Raw genomic sequence first — 23,959 nt, forward strand, 5'->3', positions numbered from 1 at the left:
TGTTATGGTTCTAGTATTGTATATGCACATCAAGGTTTAACAGAAACGAAGGATGTGCTGGCGACCAGTTCTATAAATGCATCACACATCATGCAAAATAAGCAATGCAAATCAAGTTTCTGCACAGCAATTCAAGACTGTTCTGTTAGCTAACAAAAACTCATGCATGCATAGAGAGTAAATGTTGCATCCATGGTGCAGACAGTAGCCCAGAGCCAGCAACAGGCACACTAGCTTGATGCTGCAGGTCGATGGATTCAGATTTTGATGGATGATTCATTGCAGATGTACCCTCAGGGACACTGACCCTCCTGATAAATGAAGTATCAAACGCTTCTTTTAGAATATGCAACTGGGAGGGAAATGGAGTAATAGCCCCAAATATTACTGGCTGATAGATGATTATATAACTCATATTTAGTACTACAATTTCTATGAAATTGAGCTGCCTCCTTAATATACATTTTACTTCTCTATTACTTTCTGAAATTCAGTAACAACAAGGAGTAAAGCTGCCTAATTATTTTAGAAAATTGATATAAGATGAAGATACTAAGCAGTTGCAATATAAGTTTTACATTGCCTGTTTTTTTTTTTTTTAATTTACTGAAGTGAACTACACAACCACGAGACTGCCTGGTAAGGATAGTTGCCTCTGAAAGCTTTTCTTCAATTTGATTTGTTTAAGCCCTTTTTAGGGCTTAGAGAATTTCAGTCATTCTTTGACAAGAGAAAAATACTGAAGGGGAGTAACTGAGATAAAAAAAAAAAGCAATCAGAAATTAATGTCAAAAAGTTTCATTTGATTATTTGGAGTATTTGTGCCAAAAAAAAACACACATCCAAATGAAAGGCTGAAGGAGGTATCCAAGCTCTCAGAAGTATGTGACCAATAGTCTTCATTCTCATTAGTCTGAGAACAGTGAATGCCTATTCAAGTTGCAAATTAATTTTTCAATATTGTACCTCCAAGAACAGGGAAATATTTTCGCATTTTTGTCTGCCATCTAGTGTTAAAAGGCAGAATACCTGTGTTTTGCATTTAGAAAGCTTAAAAACATTGGGAGCAGAGCACTATGCAGATTCTGCCTTTTATACTACATTGATGAAAAAAGAAAAAAGCATTTTCCCTAGATCTTAATTGAAGATGTTCGATTTAAGCACTTATCTCAGATGCCATTATTAGCAGAACACTGGTCTACCAATTTCTGTTAATTTGCCCAAGAGATTTGAAATATTTGTGTTTGTTCCCCAAACAAACACAAATTTTGTGTTTCGCGTGTCTTGATTGTTCTGTGTTACCAGGACACTATCCATAATTAAATGGGTGAGTAAAAAACAAAAACACATCTACTAATGCCCGAAAGATATACATACTTATAATATCTTCATATTATTTGTACAGAGAAAGTATATGCAAAAATATTTTCCAGAAATAACAGCTCACCTCTGGAAGTTGATCAGGTTTAATTAATCTAAGCTGAAGTCAGTGGTCTCTGCGACTGAAACAGTGTCACTATCTAAAGGATTACTCAGCCTGTAGGTGTATGCAGATTGCAACTTTATCTTCTAAAAACTTCTGTTTATTAGAGATAACAAGTCACCACTAGCAAGTATATTTATGATAGGTTGTACTTAACAAGACTATACTTATGACAGATTATACAGGAAAGCAGCTCCGAAAGTAACGCCTCCTATTTTATTATCTTGGCTCAGATGTCAAAGGCAGACGTACATGGTATTGGAAGTAGAAGCTGAACTTTCCTGCCAGTATTCTGTTCCATTTTGTTGCAATGCAACAGATGGCAGCAGAGGGGGAGTCTGACAAAATGGCAATTGATGTGGAAGTGCATATGTCACTAAATTCCTCTACGTGGAAAAAAAATAAACACATTGACATTCATTGATGCTTGGTGAACAGCTATGGAGCACAAACCGTGGATGTGAGCACAGTGAGGCAGTGGGTGGTGCGCTTCAGCAATGGCAACAGCAACCTGAAAGACAAGCCATGTTTTGGACAGCCACAAGCAGCTGCCACAGCATGAAATGAGGAGTGTCTCGATCAGCTATCGTGTGATTTGGCAGATTACAACTGGAGAATATCAGCTTCAATACACTGGAAACAGCAGTGGCAGTGCTGGAATATTGCAAAGTTTGCAATAGGTGGGTCCCATAAGTGCTCACACAGAAACAGTAAGAATGCCATATGCAAGTTTTTCAGGACCTAGTGAATCAATACAAGGCTGAAGGTGGCAGTTTCCTGGATTGCATCATTACCCATGACAAGACATGGCGCCATCCCTATGACCTGGTGTCATAGTGGCAACTTGTGAATTTCCCATCAAAGAAAAACTTCAAGGTGGAGCCCTCAGCTGTCAAAGTGATATGTAGTCTTTTGTGATAGGAAGGGGGTGATCCTTCTGGATTTCCTGGAACCTGGACAAATCAGCAGCTCTGACCACTACATCACTATGCTGACTAAGTTGAAGATTCAAACTTGCCAAGTCAGGCCAGAAAAGAAGACAGCCTTTCTCTTACAACATAATAATGCCAGACCCCATACCAATTTGAAGACCATGGAGCACTTTGCCAATCTTGGCTGGACTGTCCTACCACACCTACCATACGGTCTGAATTTGAGGCCTTCTGACTTCCATCTGTTTGGGCCAATGAAAGATGGACTGCATGGGCAACGTTTTCCTAATAACGATGCTGCCGTAGCAGCTGTGAAACAGTGGGCCACCTCCACTGGTACAGATTTTTATGAGAGCAGCATACAGGCTCTTGTTCATTGCTGGCAAAAAATGCATAGCTAATGGAGGTGACTGTAGAAAAATAGTGGCTTTTAACTGAGAACTTGCTCTATTAAACAGTGTTACCATGCTTTTTGTATCCGTTGTAAGTTTCATGGAAATAAAAAGGAGGCATTACCTGAGTGACATATGAATGTGCATAAAATCACCAGTACCAAATGACCAAATCAATCCAAGAAAAGGTTTAATTGTCTTACCAACATCAAAAGTTCTAATTAAGAAAACTGATCCCAGAAGAGACCGATCACCCCAGGAAGCAGGCACAGAAAGGGGACAAATGTGATGGACAGTCTCACTTCAAAGCTGATCCACATCACAGGGTGTGGAGTGTCACAGAGTTCAGAAGTCAGTTCAAGAGTTAAGAGTCAACTCGATGATCCAGTGAAGTTTCAATCTATTTAAAATGAAAAAGAGAGAAGCGTACTGCAAATGAAGGCAGAGGGAGAGGGACAAAGCCTTTGATTTTTAAAATTGTTACTGGGATAATAATCATTAAAATGAAACTACTTTCAGTATTATCTGAAACTGGAAACTGTCACTTTTTAAGGGACCAGTCTGACAGAGCTTGAGGTGCTAGGCGTTCAATCTAATAGACATCAGCAGACAAAATATTGATAATCATAGAAAAAATCTTAGTTGAAGCTTTCCAAAGAAAGTATTGAAACAAATGTAATTTTAAAATAGCAAATGTACATTCTATTAAAATTAAAATATATCTCAAGATGTGTAAAAATTGGATCATTTTCATACTGTATGAAAAGTACTTTAATTGGAGTTTGCCACCCTCTGAATATCTTGGGCAGATTCATCTTCCTTATCTAAAAATCAGGCGCTTAGTCAAATGGGGAGAATCAGCTCTCCTTTGAATTCTCCTAAGAGAATCCAGAAAATGAGTTTAGTGAAGGTGCCTATCTTTTAGATAAGTGGAGAATATTTCTTCTTAATGTCTCAATTAGGGGTATGGGAATACACTTTAATAAGAGAGATTTAAACATGTACATTATGGTCAGGCACGGAACGAAAACATACTTAGAAAATAAATAGATTTGAGATATTATTAACCATCTCCATCAGTTCCAAGGCGTAACTGGCCAAGAAATTCAAATAGGAAGCTGGGTAATCAGTGAATCCATCTGTAGACATTTCAGATTTCTGGGTACAAAAATCAATGGCAAGGAGCACCAACTTATTGTAGATTTAATTGATAGAGAAACATTAATTCTTAATTGTAACTGTGAATGCAACCTATGGCAGCAGCAATTATAAGAAAAGGCAAAGAAGGCACCTTATCCACTGGAATTTCAAAGATGATTTGAAACAATTCAACTAAATTTGAAAAAGAATTCCAGTCCTGGAGGTATTTACTTAATTTTACTTCTGATCCCATCAACAATAAAGCCACCACTTTTGTCTTAACGATATGTAAGATTTTGGTATATATCATGTTTCCAACCATTGCACTAGGATTAAGTCACAGAGAGACTAAACTCTATTCATTAGGATGTAAAAGTGTGGGCCCAACGAGACAGAAACAAATGGCAAACTTGTGATATTAAAGCGTGCATTGCATGGAAATGACAAGGACTTATGATTCATAACATCATAACTCGAGACATTTGTCTTGACATTGAGCAGAATGTTATTTTGAAGTATATCCCAAAGAAACCCCTGAATCTGTACTTGTATATATTGGAAAAGGATGTGTTTGTATAAGAACCCTTTGTGATTTTATAAATATTTGTGCTTTTAACTTTACTGAAATTATGGGATGCAACCTTAATTATTCAACTCCCATTATGTCTTTTCAGTTATTACAGTCTGACTATATACTGACTCTGGATTTGTTGCCTGCTTGTACTGGAATGAATCTCGTACTGGTGAAGAGACTGCTGCGATGAAATGACCTGTGTCAGCTACTGGAATATGCTTGAAACAATGGACTAAAAGCCTAAGCACCATTTATCATGATGCAGAGGAGATACACCATGTCTGGAAAGAGTGAGAAAAGATGGAGAGCATGACTGGTGGGAAACTCTTCTTGAGTGGTTACTGACAAAAACATGGATTTTTAATCATCTGCTTCATTCAGTTATGATTTTACTAACTCTAACATTAGTGTGTCTGTTGTTATAATCATATTGTATATGAAGGTTTTGTACATGATAAAACAAATAACCCAACTTCAACCACCTAAAACATACAAAGTAGTACAGAACAAATAGCAATACTTCACTATCAACTTACTATGGATCTGTGAGCACATAAATTATCAATATACTACTAATGGCACACAGGCAAGGGGTGACCTCACCACTACTCTGTGAGGCTAAGATCAGTTGGCTATAGTCATGGGGTGGAGTGTGATGGTGTGCTTCCCCCAGCCTCCCATAAGCTGACCATTAGTCTTGCTCAGGCAAGGGCCATCAGTGGCTGCAGTGATGGATATGTCTGGTGATGATAGCTGAACCAGGGTCAAAGCGGGTTTGTGGGAGATAGCTTACACCCATCAAACATGGCTGGTATCCAAATATGACCAATTGTCAATCACCTCACTTTATAACTAGGGGACAGCCCAGAGCCTATGGAGCTCTCCTTGCATGGCAGTGGGTTGCATGCCAGGACCTCCTTCATGAGTAGAGACTCAGCTCAAGGCTCTTCCTCAAGGTCAAGAGATTTCTTACCTGCGATAGATACTTGGTAAGTGACTAATAGTTACTTCTTGGAACTTCACTTCTTTCAAGATGGAGAGACTACTTATCTCCTAATAACTTGCTAACTTGCTATGTGGTACTGAGTGATATAAAGGATTGATTGCACACATAATCCTTTATACACAAACTGTTGGCCAGAGATCCACTCTAAACCTTGTAACTCACCAGGAGGGTCTCCCTGACAGTTTTGTGTAACCCTGTTCTCTGTTCAGTACATAATCAAGTGACTTTGCCATCACAAGTCATGTTAAGTCATGTAAACTTTGTTGAATCACTTTATAGAACTAAAATATGTACATTGCTGCTTCTCTTTTACAAGTGAATTGTATAATCTACTCCATGACATGTTCACAGTTGGCTGAATATGAGCCAGCAGTGTGCCCAGGAGGCCAAGAAAGCCAATGGCATCCTAGCTTGTATCAGAAATAGTGTAGTCAGCAGGACCAGGGAGATTATTGTCCCTCTGTACTCGCACTAGTGAGGCCCCACCTCGAGTACTGTGTTCAGTTTTGAGCCCTTCACTACAAGAAAGACATCGAGGCTCTGGAGTGTATCCAGAGAAGGGCAACAAAGCTGTGAAGGGTCTGGAGCACATGTCTTATGAGGAGAAGCTGGGGGAACTGGGCTTGTTCAGTCTGGAGAAGAGGCTCGGGGGAAACCTTATCAGTCCCTACAGCAGCCTGAAGGGAGGATGTAGCAAGGTGGGGGCCAGATTCTTCTCCCAGGTAACAGCGATAGAACTAGAGGGAATAGCTTTACGTTGGTTCATGTTGGACATTAGGAAAAATTTCTACCCAGAAACAGTGGTAAGGCATTGGAACAGGCTGCTCAGGGAGGTGGTGGAGTTATCCTTAGAGGTGTTCAAAAAAAAAAAGGTAGATGTAGCACAGAGGGACATGGTTTAGTGGGCATTGTGGTGATGGGCTGACGGCTGGACTGGATTACCTTAGTGGTCTTTTCCAACCTTAACAATTCTGTGATTCTATGAAAGACAAGGCTAAACTGGTGAAATATTTGAGAAGGTGTTGATGCAGAATTTGTGCCTGGGAATATATGAATTCTGGACAAAAGGTCCAGTGTTTTTAAGTATTTTGCTGAGTTGTATGCAAAGCTGATGAATCATGGGTCTCTGAACATGCTTAGATCAACAGGTTTGGTCACTCTCAGGGAGACCTGTATGCAAGAATGTTTGTGTTTGTGATCAGACCTGGAATGTGAAATCCCTGAATCTTTTCCTTAGAAGAGGTGGTATATACACATCTCAGCGGTAAAATAAATACCTGAGCTGGCACAGAAGGGCTTACGGGAGAACGTGTGACTGTTTAGGAAAGAACTTTGTACAGATTGAAGGGATCTGTAGCAACTTTCACTATCTTATTTGACAAAGAAAAGCAGGATATGGACCAGCAGTATAAGGTTTAAGGGGGCAGAACCTTCTTACTGAAGTTGTTGGTCTTCTTTTTCCTAATCTTTTGTTGCTATAAGAATGCAATTTATCCTACTTAAAGCCAGCCCAAGCTGTTGCTTCAGATGGGCAACTGCTTCTTATGAGATCCACCTCCATTCACCACCAGGCAAACAAACAAGGAGTTCCAGGGTGTGCACCAGGGCAGACACAGCTGGGGAGGCTGCTTTGGCTAACACTGCTAGCAGAGAAACTGCTCCTGTACCTTAGCCTAAAATCTATCAGGACCGTAATGTTCTTGTAACATAACAGTAAGTGGTCTTTACATAAAGAAACTCATAAAACAACAGGCTACCTGCATAGCTATGTCTGGCACTTAGGGCAGAGACCATGACTGAGTCACCTGCATCAGAAATAGTGTGGTCAGCAGAACTAGGGAAGTGATGTTCCCATTGTACGCGGCACTGGTGAGACTGCACCTCACACACTGCTCAGGTTTGGGCCCCTCACTACAAGGAGGGTATTGAGTTGCTCAAGCATGTGCAGAGAAGAGCAGTGAAGCTGGAAAAGAGACTAGAAAACTGTAGTGACTGATGGAAGTGGGGCTGTTTAGTCCGTATAAGAGGAGGCTGAAGGGAGTCTTCATAGCTCTGTTTAACTACCTGAAATGAGGTTGCCACGAGGAGGGTGTTTGTCTCGTTTCTCAGATGACAAGTGACAGAACATGAGGAAATGATCTCAAGTTGCACCAGATGAGGCTTACACTGGACATTAGGAAAAATTAAGAAGAGGAGTGTCAAGCACTGGAAAAGGCTGCCAAGGGAAGTGGTGGAGTCCCAATCCCTGGAAAAGAACATGGCATTAGTGTGGATGTGGCAATAGGGGGCATGGTTTGGCAATGAGATTTTGAAGGTCAGGTTGATGATTAGACTTGATCTTGAAGTCTTTTTCAATCTCAGCAATCCTATGATTCTATTTGATTCAGAAAAAAAGTCTTATCACACATAGCAAAAACTCACAACAAACCAAAGAATAGCACACAAGTCTTAAAAGCGTTTGGCGGGAGGAAGATATCACTAAATAATACAACCAGGTGCATAGTCACCTACAGACAAAGAGCTGACCCACATACACGAAGAACAGATTCATGCAGTCTGGAAAGCAGCAACCCTGAGAAGGCTTCAGAGAGAACAGGTGAGCCCCTGGGGACCTGTCAGTGTGCTGTGCCACAGGGATCCTGTACAACAGGTGGCTCAGGAGCTCCTTGCAGCCACCAAGCATCCTCTGAGGGAGTAGTGTGGGGGAACTGCCTTTGGGTCTTGCCCTGAATCTTGAGAGTGAAAAAAATCACAAAGGCAGGAAAAAAGGAACTGCAAGCCATTCAGTATGCTATGTATGTCCTAGAGCAAAGGGGCAGGTGCTGATCTCTGGTGACAGCGACAGGACCCATGGAGCTGCATTAGGAGAGGGTCAGATTGTGTGGTGAGAACTAAGGCTCTTCATCAGAGGGTGGTGGGCATAGAACAGGCTCCCCAGGTCACCGGTCATGGCACCAAGCTGCCAGAGTTCAAGGAGTGTTTGGACAACACTCTCTTAGACACAGAGCTTGAATGTTGGGTGGTCCTGCATAGAGCCTGCTGGGCTCAGTGATCCTTGTGGGCCCTTCCAATTTGGGATACTCTGTAACTCATCCAATATTCAAGAGTCGGGGCATGTCCTGTAGGTTGCTGAATCGGTTTGACTCCTATACTAAACACAATGTGCAACAGACAAAAATATTCCTAGGGCAAAGAAAACATTAGGTAAGGAAATTAATTTTTGCTTTTTCATTAGTGAGGAAGAACAGAAGTAGGTGACAGAGCCTCACCCACAAACAAAACACTGCCGCTCTTCCAGGACAGGGCGAGGAGCCCATCACCCCACGGTGACATCACACCTCCTGTAATCAGTGCCGCACACTGAGGCAACTCCGGGAGAATTACACTTCAGGAAGGTGGAAAGGCTGGACTCCGCCCCTGCCCCTCACTCCCAACACCTCCACAAGCCGCCTGAGGAGAGGGTGAAGAACCGGCTGGTCCACCACCTCCCTGCCTGCCTGCCTGCGGACAGGCTCAGCTATTTCGGGCCGCGCCAGCCTAGCCGTGCCACCCCGCACGTCGCCCGCCAGCTCCAGCTCGCGCGCATGCGCCGCCGCCACCACCTCAGCCGCGACCTTTCCTCGCCGGGCTCCGCCCCCAGGCACCGCGCGAGGTGCGCGTCACACCGCCCGGCCCCGCCGCTTGGGGGATGTCACTCTCAGCTGTTTCCGGCGCGCTGGGAGTGGCGCATGCGCACTCTGGCAGCTCCCCAGCTATCGGTTGTTGTCACCGCCGCCCTACTCAGCGCGGGGGGGGGGCAACACCCGGTGAGCCACGGCCTCCGGCGGCCGCCTTGTTCGTGAGTGTGGCGGGTCCCGCCTGGCGGCCGGGGGAGCGGGGGACGGCGGGAGCCGCTGCCTGACAGGTACCCACCGCCGCCGGCGTGGCCGCCTCGGTGTAGGGGCGGAGGAAGGGGCACCGGCGCGTGCCGGGCACGCGGGGGTGGGCGTGGGGCGGGGCGGGACCGGGTGGGCTTCGCCGCCCTCTGACGCGGAGCTCGCGAAATCGTTTCCGCGAAGTGGCAAAGGTACAAACAAACAAAGCACGCCCTCCGGCCCTTCCCCCAACGCCTCCCCGCCTATATCAGCCCCGGGTCGGGGGTGCGGTAGCGCTGGAGGGGTCGGAGCGGACGCTGCCGAGGGAGACCGTGAGTAGCAGCCGTCGGCCTGCGGCTGAGCCCGCCCCCCCCAGCTGTGGCGCTTCTCGGCGGTTGGGCGGGGGTCGCCGTTTGCCGTTGAGGTGAATGGCGGATTTGAGCCCGCGCGTCTGTGCGGCTCGTGAGCGCCCTGTAAAGCTCCGAGCCGCCCTGGGAAAGTTCGTGATTTGCTCGTAGAATAAGAATGATATACTGTACTGGCTTTAGGATGGGATCGCTTCATTGAACTTAGTTTGGCTTTATGTAGGTTTGACCAAAGCATTGGTGCTCTTTCTGCCCTGAGAGGAGTTCCTCAAAGGGGCAACAGTGTGGTGTCATTTTCATTTGGAAGCTTGTATTTTTGCACAAAATCATTTGTTGGAGAAGGTGCAGATTTCTGCCTATGGGAAGGACCAGCAAGTGCTTTTCTGTGTGCCACTAAGTGGTTTTGGTAAAGGTTGCATGTTGCTCAAGGTGAACGTTAACTTTTAATTAATGTTAGGCCTTCTAGGAAGCACACTAGAAATTTAGTTCTTGGGACTTTACCACCAAGTGCCCTGAGCGCTAGGTATCACCACCGTAAGGTTATTTATCTGCCTTTACTGGAGCAGTAAATAAGCTTTAAACAGCTCTGATCTTTTAGTCTAACTTGTTTTTTACTTGATGTTTCCATTATTTTTTGTTTTATTTTTATTTTCTTCCAGGTAACACCACAAATTTGAGGCTTATTTATTGAAATATATTTTCCAGGATGAAGTAGACGAATGTAGGAAAGGTTTAATTTATAAGTAATGACAGTTCACTTGTCTTTAGATGCGTATTTGTTCTTTGTGATTAACCCAAAAAGTCTTTGGTGGAAGCAAAGAAACAAGTACCTGTGTTTGTATAGACCTAAAGCCTGCTGGAGGATAAGTCATGCCATTCATCATAAGAGTTCTTCATACCAGCGAGCCTCAGTGCAAATGGGCCAGAAGCAGAACGTTGTGGTATAACAAACACATCTTGAGTCGTGACTTTTTGTATTACAGAGTTTCTAAACTTTTAACTTTTTCCAAAGGACTTACGAAAGTGAACAATCGCATGTCCCGAATTAGGAATACTATAGAATCTGTTTCAAAGGCAGTGTCTGGCACTCACAGTGAACTGGTTTCACGAATAGCTCGTTTGAAGTCACACTCAGGTACTCTAGGAAAAGATACTAAAAGTAACGCAGATGAAAATAACCTCAATGTGAATCTGGAAAGTGGTAAACAAGTCATAGATGCCCGAACTCAGGAGGATTGCAACAGAAGCCTAGCTGCCAAGAAATTTTGTAACTCAAATGAAAACTTGGAGTTTGTGTTAAGCAGTACAAGTGGCACTAATCAAGACACTCCGGAAGATTCAGTGACTGCTAAAAACCACCTTTTTCATATAAGCTACCTTTCTACAAGTTTTGGAGAGACTTATAACTTTGTAGCTGATCATATCAACTGGTACTTCCGTAATAATTCTGTTATGGATCAAGAGAAGAAGAGGGATGCTTTGTTACAGGGCTCTAAAAGTGAAGCAAAGCTTGACTCATCAGAGAATACTGTAATTAGTGAAGAAAAGACAGTGAACTCAGCAGCTGCTTTAGCTCCGGAAGCAGAGACTCAGGGTGCTGAGAAGTCGAGTACTGCTCTTCCAGTTTCCACTAAAAAAAGTATTGCAAACTTTCTTTCATATCCAAGTAACAGTGTACAAGCTTTTGTAGACAGTTACATTGGTGGATTGGTTCCCAAGTTAAGATCTGATACAAAAGTTGCTGCGCAGGAAAAGAGTAAACAGCTGGAAAACGAAGCGTCTGAGAAGGATGAGGAGGACAAAGTTAAAGAAACTAAGACTGCAGAAGAGAGGGAAAAGCATCTGTCCCTTCAGAGGGAAAAGGCAAGTCTTTCAGTGTTATTTTTACACATATGTTGTTTCTACATATGAATACAGACACAGCTATAATATGTATAGTATACATATTATATATATATACACATATGTATAGTTGTGTATATAGGTCATATCTATAGGCATTATGGGTAGATACAGCTATTTATTCTTGAAGTAGTTATAGTAACATTATGCTTTTTCATGATATGCCTGCTGTAATTTTGGAGTTGCCCTGATAATACACCGCATTAGAAATACTGATACCAGTTTGTTTGGTGCGTTGTTAACTGTGAGCATTTTTATTTTCTGGTAAACAAAGCCTGTTTATGTGTAAGAAATCCTTGTGTTCTATAGCAGACCTGTAGTACAACGTGCTGTCCAGGACTTCTGTGAAATCTTAAAATAACCTTCTGCTGTTAGTCTTGACATTTTGCATACGTGTCTTAGTGTTGCCCTGTGTTCTTTGTATAACTTTTATCTGTTTTAGATCATAGCAAGAGTGAGTATCGACAACAGGACTCGAGCTTTAGTCCAAGCCCTACGCAGATCCTCCAATCGAAGAGTCTGTATCAGCAGGGTTGAAGAACTGACTTACCATCTTCTGGAATTTCCAGAGAGCAGAGGAGTTGCAATTAAGGTGCAAATAATTACGCTTAAACAGGCGATAAGTATCTGACAGAGGAATTATTATAATGTAAAACTTTCTTCAGTGCTTTTGTGGGCTAGGCATATTTTCTACTTGTAAAGACTATGGTGTGAATACTTTTTTTTTTTTGTAGCTATTTGTTTAGCTGTTTCTAGCAGATCTATCTGCAAGCTATCAGTAATTTAGCCCAAGACTCTTGGGATTGTTATGTTTAATTTAGAAGCATACAGCATTGTCACGTGGATAGATAATATAGCTTATTCTAGTGGTAGACGATGGTTGTACACTGTGTTCTGTTTTGCACTTGGCCAGAAAGGAATGTACGGTACAGTTGATCTCTGTGTGTATGATAGTTGTGGTGCTTCTTTACATGTTCTTTTCAAAGAGAGAGGACAGGACTGGAGCATAGCCATCAAATAATAAGTTTGTGTAATCTAGTTCTACTTGTTTTCTTTGCTGCATGCAGTGAGACGACGGGAGGTAGGTGGTAGGCTATTCCTGCAATACTAGCCTAATCACAGTGCTTCAGTCCAATGTCTTTTCCCACCAGATGTGACAAGTAGCTGACATGAACTGTAAAACTGGTAAAGTTCCAGCCAGATGAATTACCTTGGCTTGGCACAGATCAAGCATGCACATGAATAGTTAGAATTGTTTTATTATGAGAGAATATGCTTGCTACTCCCACCTTGATTATAATCCTGTATATCTTTGTGATAATAATTCCAAATGTAAAGATTAGTCTGTGTGAGGAAGAATTTTAACTTATGTTTGTTTTGATATTAATGTACTACTTCAAATGCACTTCCTACTTTGCCACAGAGTGATATTTATCCAGCAAAATCTGTGCTTTTAGCTATACTTTGATGTGCTCAATACTTAAGTTTCTATTTTGCAAACGTGACAATGTCAGTAAAACTAAATTGGTAAAATTACAAAAAAAAACAACCAACAACAACTAAAATACCAGTAAATATATTAGAAGGATTCAAATTTCAGCTTGACTGTTGAATTTTGATAGCTGGCAATTTTAACAGTAAGGAGTATACAGCATAATATTGGAGACATTTCTTCCCCTTATTACATATAGAGATGGGTTTAAGGAAGTTTTCCTTCAACTAATATACTGCTGTTACTCTAAAATGCAAAACTAGTAAATTTGAGTGTGAATTTCTTCAGCGTAAGCATCTTGACAAATACAAAGCTATTTCATTCTAACTGTAGGAAAGGATAATCCCATGCCTACTGCGACTGAGACAAGCAAATGATGAAAGTCTTCAGGCTGCTGTTAGAGAGACTTTAGCAGTAATTGGATATACAGATCCAGTGAAAGGCTGGGGAATTCGAGTCCTTGCTATTGATGGAGGAGGAACAAGGTGAAACTTCTATCTACTCATAGACTTTTTTTCATAGTGTAACTGGAAATAGAATTGCAGTTTCTTTTTAATAATTGTCCCTAAACATGCAATTTCCTGATTTACAACTCTGTTGCATTTAACTATTCAAGTTGTAGGAACTTACTTTTGTGTTTGTGCTTAAATTTCCATTCATATATATACCACAAGCCCTTAGTTACCCGTGTTCTAATTTTGCATTACTTTGTGTACCTACCAGAATTTGGAGAGAGTTGCAGCAAAATCATGTGCATTAAGTTTAAAATCTTGTTTACTGAAAGCTTTATTTTGAGGCATATTTGAAGAAATGTTTTTAGCAAATATTTACTGATTGATTAATCTTTATACTCCGCACTCTAACAATAAAGTCCATAGCATAAATAGTTCCACCAACTTTGTTTGCTTGTAGTATTTCTTTATGTGCACCAGAATGAGTAGCATTCAATAAGGAGTAAGAGTATGGCACAAACTTGGTATTTGCATTAAACAGTAGTATTTTAAAAATATGGGGCTACTGTGATAATAGAATGCATAATTATTATCAATAATTATGTATATAACAATATATATTATTGATAACTATTATGCATTATATTAACACAGTACTTAAGTTTGAACTTGTTTCATGGGAAGTAGTCTGTATCTTTGACTGTATAGGTATTCTTTTGTTCCAGTAAAATGTGAAGACAACTTGGGAGCACACACAGTACTGTGAAATTAATATAAACTTATTAATAAAATGAATAGGAAGAAAAGAGTTCTGTATGTGTCTCCTTGTGAATTGAGGAGATTTTTTTTTTGTGGTATGTTTTACAGAATAAGATTTTCAAGAACTTGCTACTAATTTGGAGTTTCCAATTGTTTCCCTTAAGACACTTTATTTTTAGAAACCAGTAACTGTATCTGTACCATTAAAATGAAACAAGTTGAGAGAGTAAGCCTGAGCACTGACTACTGTCTGTTGTGTGGCTTACTTGGTAGTGCTCAGCTGGTTTTAAACAGGGCTGAATAGTGCTCTTCAGCACAAGCCGGGATAGGGTTAGAGGTAGCATGCATTAGAGGCTGTTCTCAGCAGAATGTGTTGCCAATATGGTGCTTGATTTAGTGTTTCTTCTGCTTTATGCAGTTCTTCAGCATTGGACTGGAAAGGATACCAACATGTTTTCATTCCCTGACATATCCCAGAGTCTTAATATTGTAGATATCAGTTATAATCAAGCAAAGGTAGGTTTAATTAAATCTACAAAAAATAAAGCTACCATTGTGTATGAATGTGTTGGGTTTTTTTTGTGTATTTCAGGGGTTTAGTTGCACTTCAAACACTACGGAAACTAGAAGAACTTACTGGAAAGCCAGTTCATCATCTTTTTGACTACATTTGTGGTGTAAGCACAGGTAATTGTTAATCTACAAGTTGCAATTTTGTTATGAATATAGTAAAAACATCTGAAGTTAGATGTAGATTTTGCAAAACTTGCCAGATTTCTGATTTTGAGTGTAAGCTGGGAAAGTACAGGTATAACTTCTAAAGGCTTTCTTTTTTAGCTCTTCTACATTAAAAACCTTGAGTGATCCCTGATATACTTGTTAATTCAGCCTTACAAAGAAAAGGCTAGAGGGAGGCCTTATTGCTCTTCCAACTAATATGGAAATACAGAGAAAATGAAGCAAGACTCTTCTTGAAGGTACACAGTGATAAGAGAAAAGTTAAGAGTTAAAAGATAAGAGATAGTTAAGTGTGGCAGCCACACAGAAAGATCCCTATAATTATGCTGTAATGAGCTCTGCACACTTAACTCACTTGCCTATTGCTGAGCTTAATATCTGGGTCTAGAAGTACCAGAAAATCTTCAAGCCCATGAAATGCAGTGATGGCCACTGAATGTTGTTTTTTTTTATGTAGAACAAAGTTAATGTAAATGCTGTACTGTGTTTGTGCTGTACAAAAGTCCAAAGATGAAAGCAAGAAGTACTATTGCTCCGTGAACTGAGCTACTGGGAATTCTGTGTGTTTATCACAGAACTCTGGAGCGTGGTGTGCTTTCATAGGTGGACACAGCACTTAACCAGCTGAGGACATCTTACCTGCACATTTGCTTGTATTTAGGGACTTTGCAGGAAGTGAAGAGAGAATACATCAGTCAGAGATACTTCTCAGTAGTGGTGCACTTACAATTCAGTCACATAGAACAGTTTATAACATCAAGAATAGGTGATCAGGCCAAGTGTATACTACTGTGTTTTCCTTGTGTGGATCTCTTCCAAGAATGTTAATGAGACTTTTTCCTAAATCTTTGTAATCTAATAATTAGTGCCTTTCTGAAGTATTATATGGTGGATTGGATCATGGACATGCTCTGATATGCAATGGAAAACAGTATGCTTAGAGAACCACACATTTTACTTTAGAGACATGAATTGTAGTCATCTCTTTGATAACATGTTTTGGGTGTATATAAAGTTTGCATGAGGACTTCATAAGGATCTTCTCCAAAAATCCGCTGAAGTTAAGAACAATATAGGGCTACTTCCCCTGTGCGTTCTTCTAGCTTTCATGGATTTGTAGATTAGGAACCTCCTGAAATTAAGTTGGCATTTCTATTAATGGTTTGGGTTTTTTCCCCATGCTTTCTTTCCAGTTTTGAAATGCTTTTTGAACACCTTTCTAATGGAAGAAGTACGTTTTCAGGACAATTCGTAAATAAGTCATTCAATTACAGAGTTGGAATTGACCTTAGAAGCCTATCTCATTTCCCATGAGATGAATAAGCTATGTCTGTTTCATTGCTGACAGTTGTCAGATTTTCTATCCTAACAGATGTCTTCAGAAACCTTGTTCTAGTGCTCTGTTGTCATTAGACAACAACATTTCCAAAAGGTAATGTCAATCATCCTTTTGCAGATCAAATGTGTTTCCCCATGCCCTAACTCCCCCGGGACATGGATGACATTGTTTCCTTTCTCTTTGAGGCAGTTTGCTGTGCATTTAAAGGCTTTTATTGTTTACTTGGGCTTTCCTTATAGATTAATTACCTTGACACATGGTGGTTTGTTTTTTTGTGAATATATATATATTTTTTTTTCAGTTAATCTCCATTAGAACCAGATAAAGCACTTCAGCTGATGTCTTACTGGTGCTGAATAAGGAAGGAATACTTTCATTTTTCAGCTTACATTCTTGCCTATCTTATGTTTTATTAGCCTGCTGTTTACCCATGTTCTTCAAGATATGCTCCTTAGCTTCTCAGGTTTTATTTAGTTGGTGTTTTTTTTTTCCTCTAAAACGTGGGCAGCCAAGGCTGAGATAATAGCTGGAGTGTAGAAGTCTGTGATAACAGGCCAGAATGTAGCGGAAGCATTAGTCATGTTTTCATTGGTCATCAGGTACAGCCTAGACTATACCTTTTGATTTTAACTTTACACTCCTGGGAGTGTCTTGTTACCAAGGGTTGCAGCAAAGCCCTCTAATGGGTAGCTCGACTGATAATATCTGTTGCCATTTGTGTGCTAACAGACTGTGGGTTTTGGTGCTGGGGAATATGTTTTTGCATTTGGTATTCTGCAGCTGTGCTTTTTGAATACTGTTTCTTCCTACAGCAGTTAAGTCATTCTTTTTTTAGGCACACACTAGATGGCAGTGTGTATGAATAGAATAAATAGTTCATTTGGAAGAGACCTTCAAAAGTTATCAAGTCTAACTGCCTGACCATTACAGGGTTAACCAAGTGTTAGAGCATAACGGTGTAATGCAAATGCCTCTTCAACACTGGCAAGGTTGGGGGCATTAGCCGCCTCTCTAGGAAACTGTTTCTGTGTTAGACCACCCGCACAGTAAATACATTTTCCCTAACATTCAGTCTGAACCTCCTCTTGCTCAGCTTTGTGCTGTATGTCCTGTTGCTGGTTCCCAAGAGGAGAAATTGGCATCTTCCTCTGCATTTCCCCTCCTCAGGGAGCTGCAAAGAGCAATAAGGTCACCTATCAGCCTCTTCTTCTCAGGCTGGATATACCAGTGTTCTCCGCTTCTACTCATAGGACTTGCCTTGCCACGCTTTTACCAGTTCTGTTACCCTCCTCTGGAAGCTTTCAAGGACCTTAATATATGTTTTTATATTGTGAAGACCAGAACTGCACATGCTATGGTATCAATGCTAAACAGAGGGGGAGAATTATCTGGGCTGACTGGCTGGCACTGCAGTATTTAATGCACCCCCCCAAAATGCAGTGTGCCCTCTTGGCTGCCAGGGTGCACTGCTAGCTCATACTGAGCCTGTTATCACCAGCACCTCCAGGTCTCTTCCTGCTGAGCTGGTCTCCAGCCACTGGTCTCCCAGGCTGTGTCTGGTGTTAGTCCATTCCAGGTGCAGCAGCTGCCATTTTACTTTGTTGAACTTATGCTGTTGATAATCACCCAGTGCTCCATTCTGTCTAGATCCTTCTACAAGGCCTCCGTGAATGATTAATTGTAAATGGTTGCAACCAAATGTATTCCAAAATAGTCAAAGCTCCCTTCTTACACAATTTGCTAGCAGTTTCCTTTAATGAATCAAGGAGTTTGTAAGTTAGCAAGTAATGCTCCAAATATTTTTAAATACTGCAGCACAGACTACTCCTATTCATTTCTCTTTCCAAATAAAGCAGTGGATTTAACCTGTTTTCTGCCATATATGTTTTGGCAGGGATGAAATCTGCAAAACAAAAGAATACCATTTGTCAGTGTCTAGTATGTTCTTGAAAATAGACTTCCTATCTTCTAGTTGTCCTTTTAAAGTACTGTTTATGTTTTGTGGATGGGAATTTGGTGATAGAAATGTCAATTGATTGCCCTTCACAAAACAGACATTCTGTTAACCTATGAAAGTTATGGTAATTAGTAATCCATCATTATAGTCTCATTATGTGCTACACTTAACATTTCAAAATATTTCTTTTCAGGAGCTATATTAGCTTTTATGTTGGGGTTATTCCATATCCCTCTGGATGATTGTGAAGAACTATATCACAAGTTGGGATCAGATGTTTTTAAGCAGAACGTTATTGTTGGAACAGTAAAAATGGGCTGGAGCCATGCCTTTTATGACAGTGATATCTGGGAAAAAATGCTCAAGTAAGTTTTTCTTTAAAAGAAAAAAGTGAAATATAATTTACTGTTACAAGCCTGATAGCCTTCATTTTTATTATTGTCTCCTTGGTAAGCAAATTTTTAAAACAAACAAAAAAAAATTAGTCTGTAGCCTCATTCTTTTGAAATTTCTGTTTTCATATTTAACAGAACATTGAAAGCCTTTAATGTATATTTTTTTCAGGAACAGAGTAAGCTTTAATGCACTGATTTCTGATTATATTTTTGAATGCTTGCCAGCTACTTGATCTGACTCATTACAGATCTGCATCAAATTTTACTAGCCACCTGCTGTGCCTTTTTTTGTAAGGAGATATAGTAAGAACTGAAATAATAAGTTGTAAGAGGGATATTAAATCTTAGCTGCTCTGAAGGATTTTAACCATTTCCCATTCCTACAAAATAGAAAAAAAAAAAAACCTATCGGAATTGCAATGGAAAAAATACTCACGATGTTGAAGTTGGCAATGTAAAGGTATATAAAGATGTGTTAACGGATATTTGGGAAAAATAATCATTGGCAGAAATAATTTATTACAAATTCTATTGTTTTCATTCATCTGTATTCATATTGATAGTTCAGTTCTTTAAAATTTGTAGTGTAAGCTGGTACTGCTACTGAAAGAACAGAAATGACTTAATATGAGAGAAGATGTAAAATGGTAAAAAGCTTCTTTGGATAAGTAACAACAAGTTTCTTATAATGGCCTGTGCTTCCTGAGTTGTAAGCATCTCACTGCTTTGCTGAAGTGAAGAGAAGCTTCCAAGCATTTTTCTTTCTGCTCTTGCATATTTTCAGGAATAAATTTGTTGATGAAATCAATATCATGTTTTTCTTCTGGCCAGAAAATTAGGAAATTACAAAAATTAGCACATGTGACAGTATTTACATGCCTCTAATTAAAATTAAAAATTCTCTTCAGCTACATTTAACACAAGGGAAGTAAAGCATGCTACTCGTACAGTACACAGAAACAAGGTAATTACATTATTCTTAAAGTAGATTAAAAATTAAATGTACTGATCATAGAATCATATCATAGAATCACAGAAGGGCTTGGGTTGTGACAGGTTGGAAGGAACCTCAAGGTTTCATCAAGTTCCAACCCCCATGCCACAGGCAGGCTTGCCAGCTACTAGATCAAGTACTAAATCAGATTGCACAGGTCCCCATCCAGCCTGGCTTTAAACTCCTCCAGGGACAGGACATATTGCAACCTGTTCCGGCACCTCACCACTCTCTTGGTTAAAAGCTTCCCCCTGATATGTAAAGGAAGGGAGATTTAGACTAGTTTAAAACCATTCCCCCTCTGTCTTCCTCTGTCTTGCTGTGAAAAATGTTGATTTCGCCCTGTTGATAAAATTCTTTTAAATTTTGGAAGGCTGCAATGAAGTCTCCCCACAGCCTTCTCTTTTTCCAGGCTTGAACAAGCCCGCTTCCTTCAGCCTATCTTTATGGGAGAGGTGGCAGCCCTTGGATCATCTTCTTGGCCCTTGTCTGGACCCTTCCAAAAGCTCCACATCTTTCCTGTGTTACGGGCCCCAGACTTGGACATGGTACTCCAGATGGGGCTCTGTGAGGGCAGAATAGAGAGGAACAATCACCTCCCTGTCCCTGCTGGCCACCCAGGATACAGTTGGTCTTTTAGGCTGCAAGCACACACTGCTGGCTCATGTTAAGTTTTTCATCAACCACAACCCCTAAGTCTTTCTCAACAGAGCTACTCTCAAGGAGTTCTTGTCCCAGTTCAAATACATGTATGGGATTACCTCAACCCAAGTGCAAAACATTGCACTTTGCTTTGTTGAACTTCATTAGGTTTAGAAGTACCCACCTTTTGAGTTTATCATGGTTCCTCTGGATGGAATCTCTTCCTTCTGCTGTATCAACCACACTGCTCAGCTTGGTGTCATGAGCAAACTTGCTGAGGTTGCACTTAATCCCATCATCCATGTCTTTGATAAAAATGTTAAAAACTACATCAGTTGCCTTCCCTTTGTCCACCCATGCCGTTACTCTATCATAGAAGGCAACTAGGTTACTCAGTCACTACCTTCCTTTAGTGAAGCTATGTTGGCTGTCTCAGATCATCCACTTGTGCCTCACGTGCCTTAATGTGTTTTCCAGGAGCATCAGTTCCATGATTTTCCCAGGCACAGAGGTGAGGCTCACCGGCCTATAGTTCCCCGGGTCCTCATTCCTCCTTTTCTTGTGAAGAGGAGTGATGTTTCCCTTTTTCCAGTTCCTGGGCACTTTGCCTGACAGCCATGACTTTTCGAATATAGTGGAGAGTGGCTTGGCAGCCACCTCAGCCAGCTCCCTTAGGACCCTGGGATGCATGTAGTCTGGCCCCGGGGACTTGTACACATTCAGTGTCATGAGTCAGTCTTGAACATGCTCTACCCTTGCACTGGGGAAGAGTTTGCTCCCACAGTTCCCACCCAGAGGCTCAGGTTCAGGGATATGGCAGTCTTGGCTGCCAGTGAAGACTGTGGCAAAGAACTCACTGAGTACCTCAGCTTTCTCTGTATCTGTTGTAGCCAGTTCTCCCTTCTCATTTAGCAGAAGTATGCTCTCTGTGGCCTGTCTCTTCTGACCTATGTACCTATAGAACCCCTTCTTGTTGTTTTTTAACATCCCTTGCCAAGTTCAGTTCCATCTGTGCTTTCCTAATCCCATCTATGCAAGTCCAGACAGCATCTCTGTGTTGTTCCCAGGTGGCACATCCTTGCTTCCACTGTACTTGCCCTTCTTTTCCCTCAGTTTGACCAGCAGGTCGTAGCCAAGCCATGCTAGTTTCCTGCCTCCCCTGCCTGCTTTCTTATTCTGAGGGATGGAGAGCTCTTGTACTCTTAGAAAGGCATCCTTAAAGAGTAGCCAGCTTTGTTCCATTCCGTTGTCTTTAAGGATTTCTTACCAGGAGAAGTCATATCAACAGATGACTCTTTGTTATCCCAATTTTGCAGTGTTGAAGGGAAATGTTATGCCTACACAACATTTCATTGAAACAGTACGGATTCATGCAGGCTTCCTTGCAGCCTAGAACTGAGGAAGAAATCGAAAGGTCATATAGCGTATCTTTATGGAAATAAGAAAGTCATAACTTAGTTTCCCCATGTAGTTACTGAAAGTGCTTTGTATTTCATTTTAAATTTAAACCATAGCTGTGCTGAGCAAATTTTTTGTTTAGATGGTAGATAGGTTTGTCAGCCTTGTTTGAAATAGTGTACAAATTTACAATATACAGGTGTGCGATACGTATTTAGCATTTGATGGGATTATTTCCAGGAAGTAATCTTGCTGAAAATAATCAACTAACGTTGCATTCATTCATGGGGCATATTATAAATTCAATTTCTGAAAATTACAACTGATTTTGCTTTAGTTCTTATTCAGAGTGCTGAAGGGCATCAATTTTGTCTTACATGTTTGTTTTAACTTTTCTTATTGATTCCTTGCATTACAATTTGAAGAACGATTTCAATCATTTATTTTCATTACTTTGTGAAGAAAATTATACTTACTGTATATCAGTATGTAATGTGGTATTGATTGCATTTGCAAGCAGAACCTGGCATACTGTTCTAGTTTTTCTGTTTTCTTCTGGCTGTTTATATAAACTTGTTATGTTTGAGCACTCACTCTGTAAGCTTTTATAACTTTACTGTAAGCAAACACAAGTCAAAGCTGCTAAGAGGTTATTATCTAGTATGCTGATAGCCTCCAGTGTCCTGTACCTGGAAGTTTACCTTCTCATTAGCGATTAGAATACAAAATATGGAAAAATATCCACCTATAAAATAAATGCTAAATGCATACTGAATTATTGTTATGGAAAATATTCTTCTAAATCATGCAGGATCGTGCATTTATTTTCTTTGCTTTTGTTCTCTTAATGGAAAACATTTACATTTATTCCTGTGAAGCTTCTTGATGAGGTTGCTGATTTTTGAGTTCTTAAATGCAGCAAAGTACTTTGTTTTGCTCTCATAAAGTAGGTGACTAATCCTGATGGTTTTTGGTTATGTGATGAAGGGAGTAACTGAATCAAGACCCCAGTCACTCTTCAAACTCATTTCCAGCAGCCTAGAAAGCATGAAGCATTGGTCCATTGAAATTAACTCCAAAAACCTGATGATTAAAGTGAAATCCAAGCAGTGTTTCTTCTAAATGCACAATTCTAATAAGGGATTATGAAAACGTATGTCTTCTGTTCATGATAAAACTCACAGGGCATTTTCATTTTTTGCATTTCTTTGTAGAGAAAAAATGGGCTCAAATCTAATGATTGAAACTGCAAGAAATTCCAAATGTCCAAAGGTAAGTACAGTGTTCTAATGTAAACACTAATTGTATACTCCGTGGGTACCTGTTAAGAGTTCTTAAAGTATTATCAGGAGAAGAATATTGTGTTTAAAAAAACAAACAAAAAAAACATGAGTACTGAGCTCTGCAAGCATCTGTATAAGATAACCCATGCTGGTAAAGAATAAAAATTCTTTAGAAGCTTAAATTTCTGTAGCAGTTTCTCATGTTTTTAGTTAATACTGTAAGTTAGAAGATGTTTTAGGTTTATAAGCGGAGAAATGGTAGATGTCTCTATGTCCAGGTGGAGGCCAGTAAGGAGTAGTGGCCCCCAGGAGTCTGGTCCATCTTGGGATCAGTAGTCTTTAACATCTTTATCAATGACATAGATGATGGGATTGAGCGCACCCTCTGTGAGTTTGGAGACTCAGCTAAGCTGAGTATTGCAGTTGATGTGGCGGATGGAAGGGATGCCATCCAAAAAGGGACCTTGACACACTCAAGAGGTGGGCCCATGTAAAACCTAAGGAGGTTCAACAAAGCCAAGTGCAAAGTGTTGCGCTTGGTCAGTGCGATCTCAGATGTGTGTACAGACTGGGAGAAGAACTCATTGAGAGTAGCCCTGCCCAGAAGGTGGATGAAAAACTAAACATGAGCCAGCAGTGTACGCTTGCAGCCTGAAAGGCCAGCGGTATCCTGGGCTGCATCAAAAAAGGGGTGGTCAGCAGGGTGAGGGAGGTGATTGTGTCTCTCTCTACTCTGCCTTTGTGAGGCCCCATCTGAAGTACTGCGTCCAAGTCTGGGGCAAAGAAAAGTGTGGGGGGAGCTGGGCTTGTTCAGTCTGGAAAAGAGAAGGCTCTGAGGAAACCTCGTTACGCCCTTCCAGTA

General features: G+C 40.7%; 1 protein-coding gene across 1 annotated transcript in view; it reads left to right on the forward strand.

Moving 5' to 3' along the window:
• The window catches only part of PNPLA8 (patatin like phospholipase domain containing 8), a 34,732-nt gene continuing 20,035 nt past the window's right edge, over window positions 9,263-23,959 (forward strand). Inside the window, 8 exon segments of the mRNA XM_021384944.1 lie at window positions 9,263-9,431; window positions 10,406-10,621; window positions 10,623-11,609; window positions 12,091-12,240; window positions 13,474-13,625; window positions 14,944-15,038; window positions 18,579-18,750; window positions 23,029-23,086. Of these exon segments, the coding sequence (XP_021240619.1) occupies window positions 10,493-10,621; window positions 10,623-11,609; window positions 12,091-12,240; window positions 13,474-13,625; window positions 14,944-15,038; window positions 18,579-18,750; window positions 23,029-23,086 (1,743 nt within the window). The 5' untranslated portion in view covers window positions 9,263-9,431; window positions 10,406-10,492.

The sequence above is a fragment of the Numida meleagris genome, chromosome 1 (genome assembly GCF_002078875.1).
Source record: "Numida meleagris isolate 19003 breed g44 Domestic line chromosome 1, NumMel1.0, whole genome shotgun sequence".
NCBI classification, from domain to species: Eukaryota; Metazoa; Chordata; class Aves; order Galliformes; family Numididae; genus Numida; species Numida meleagris.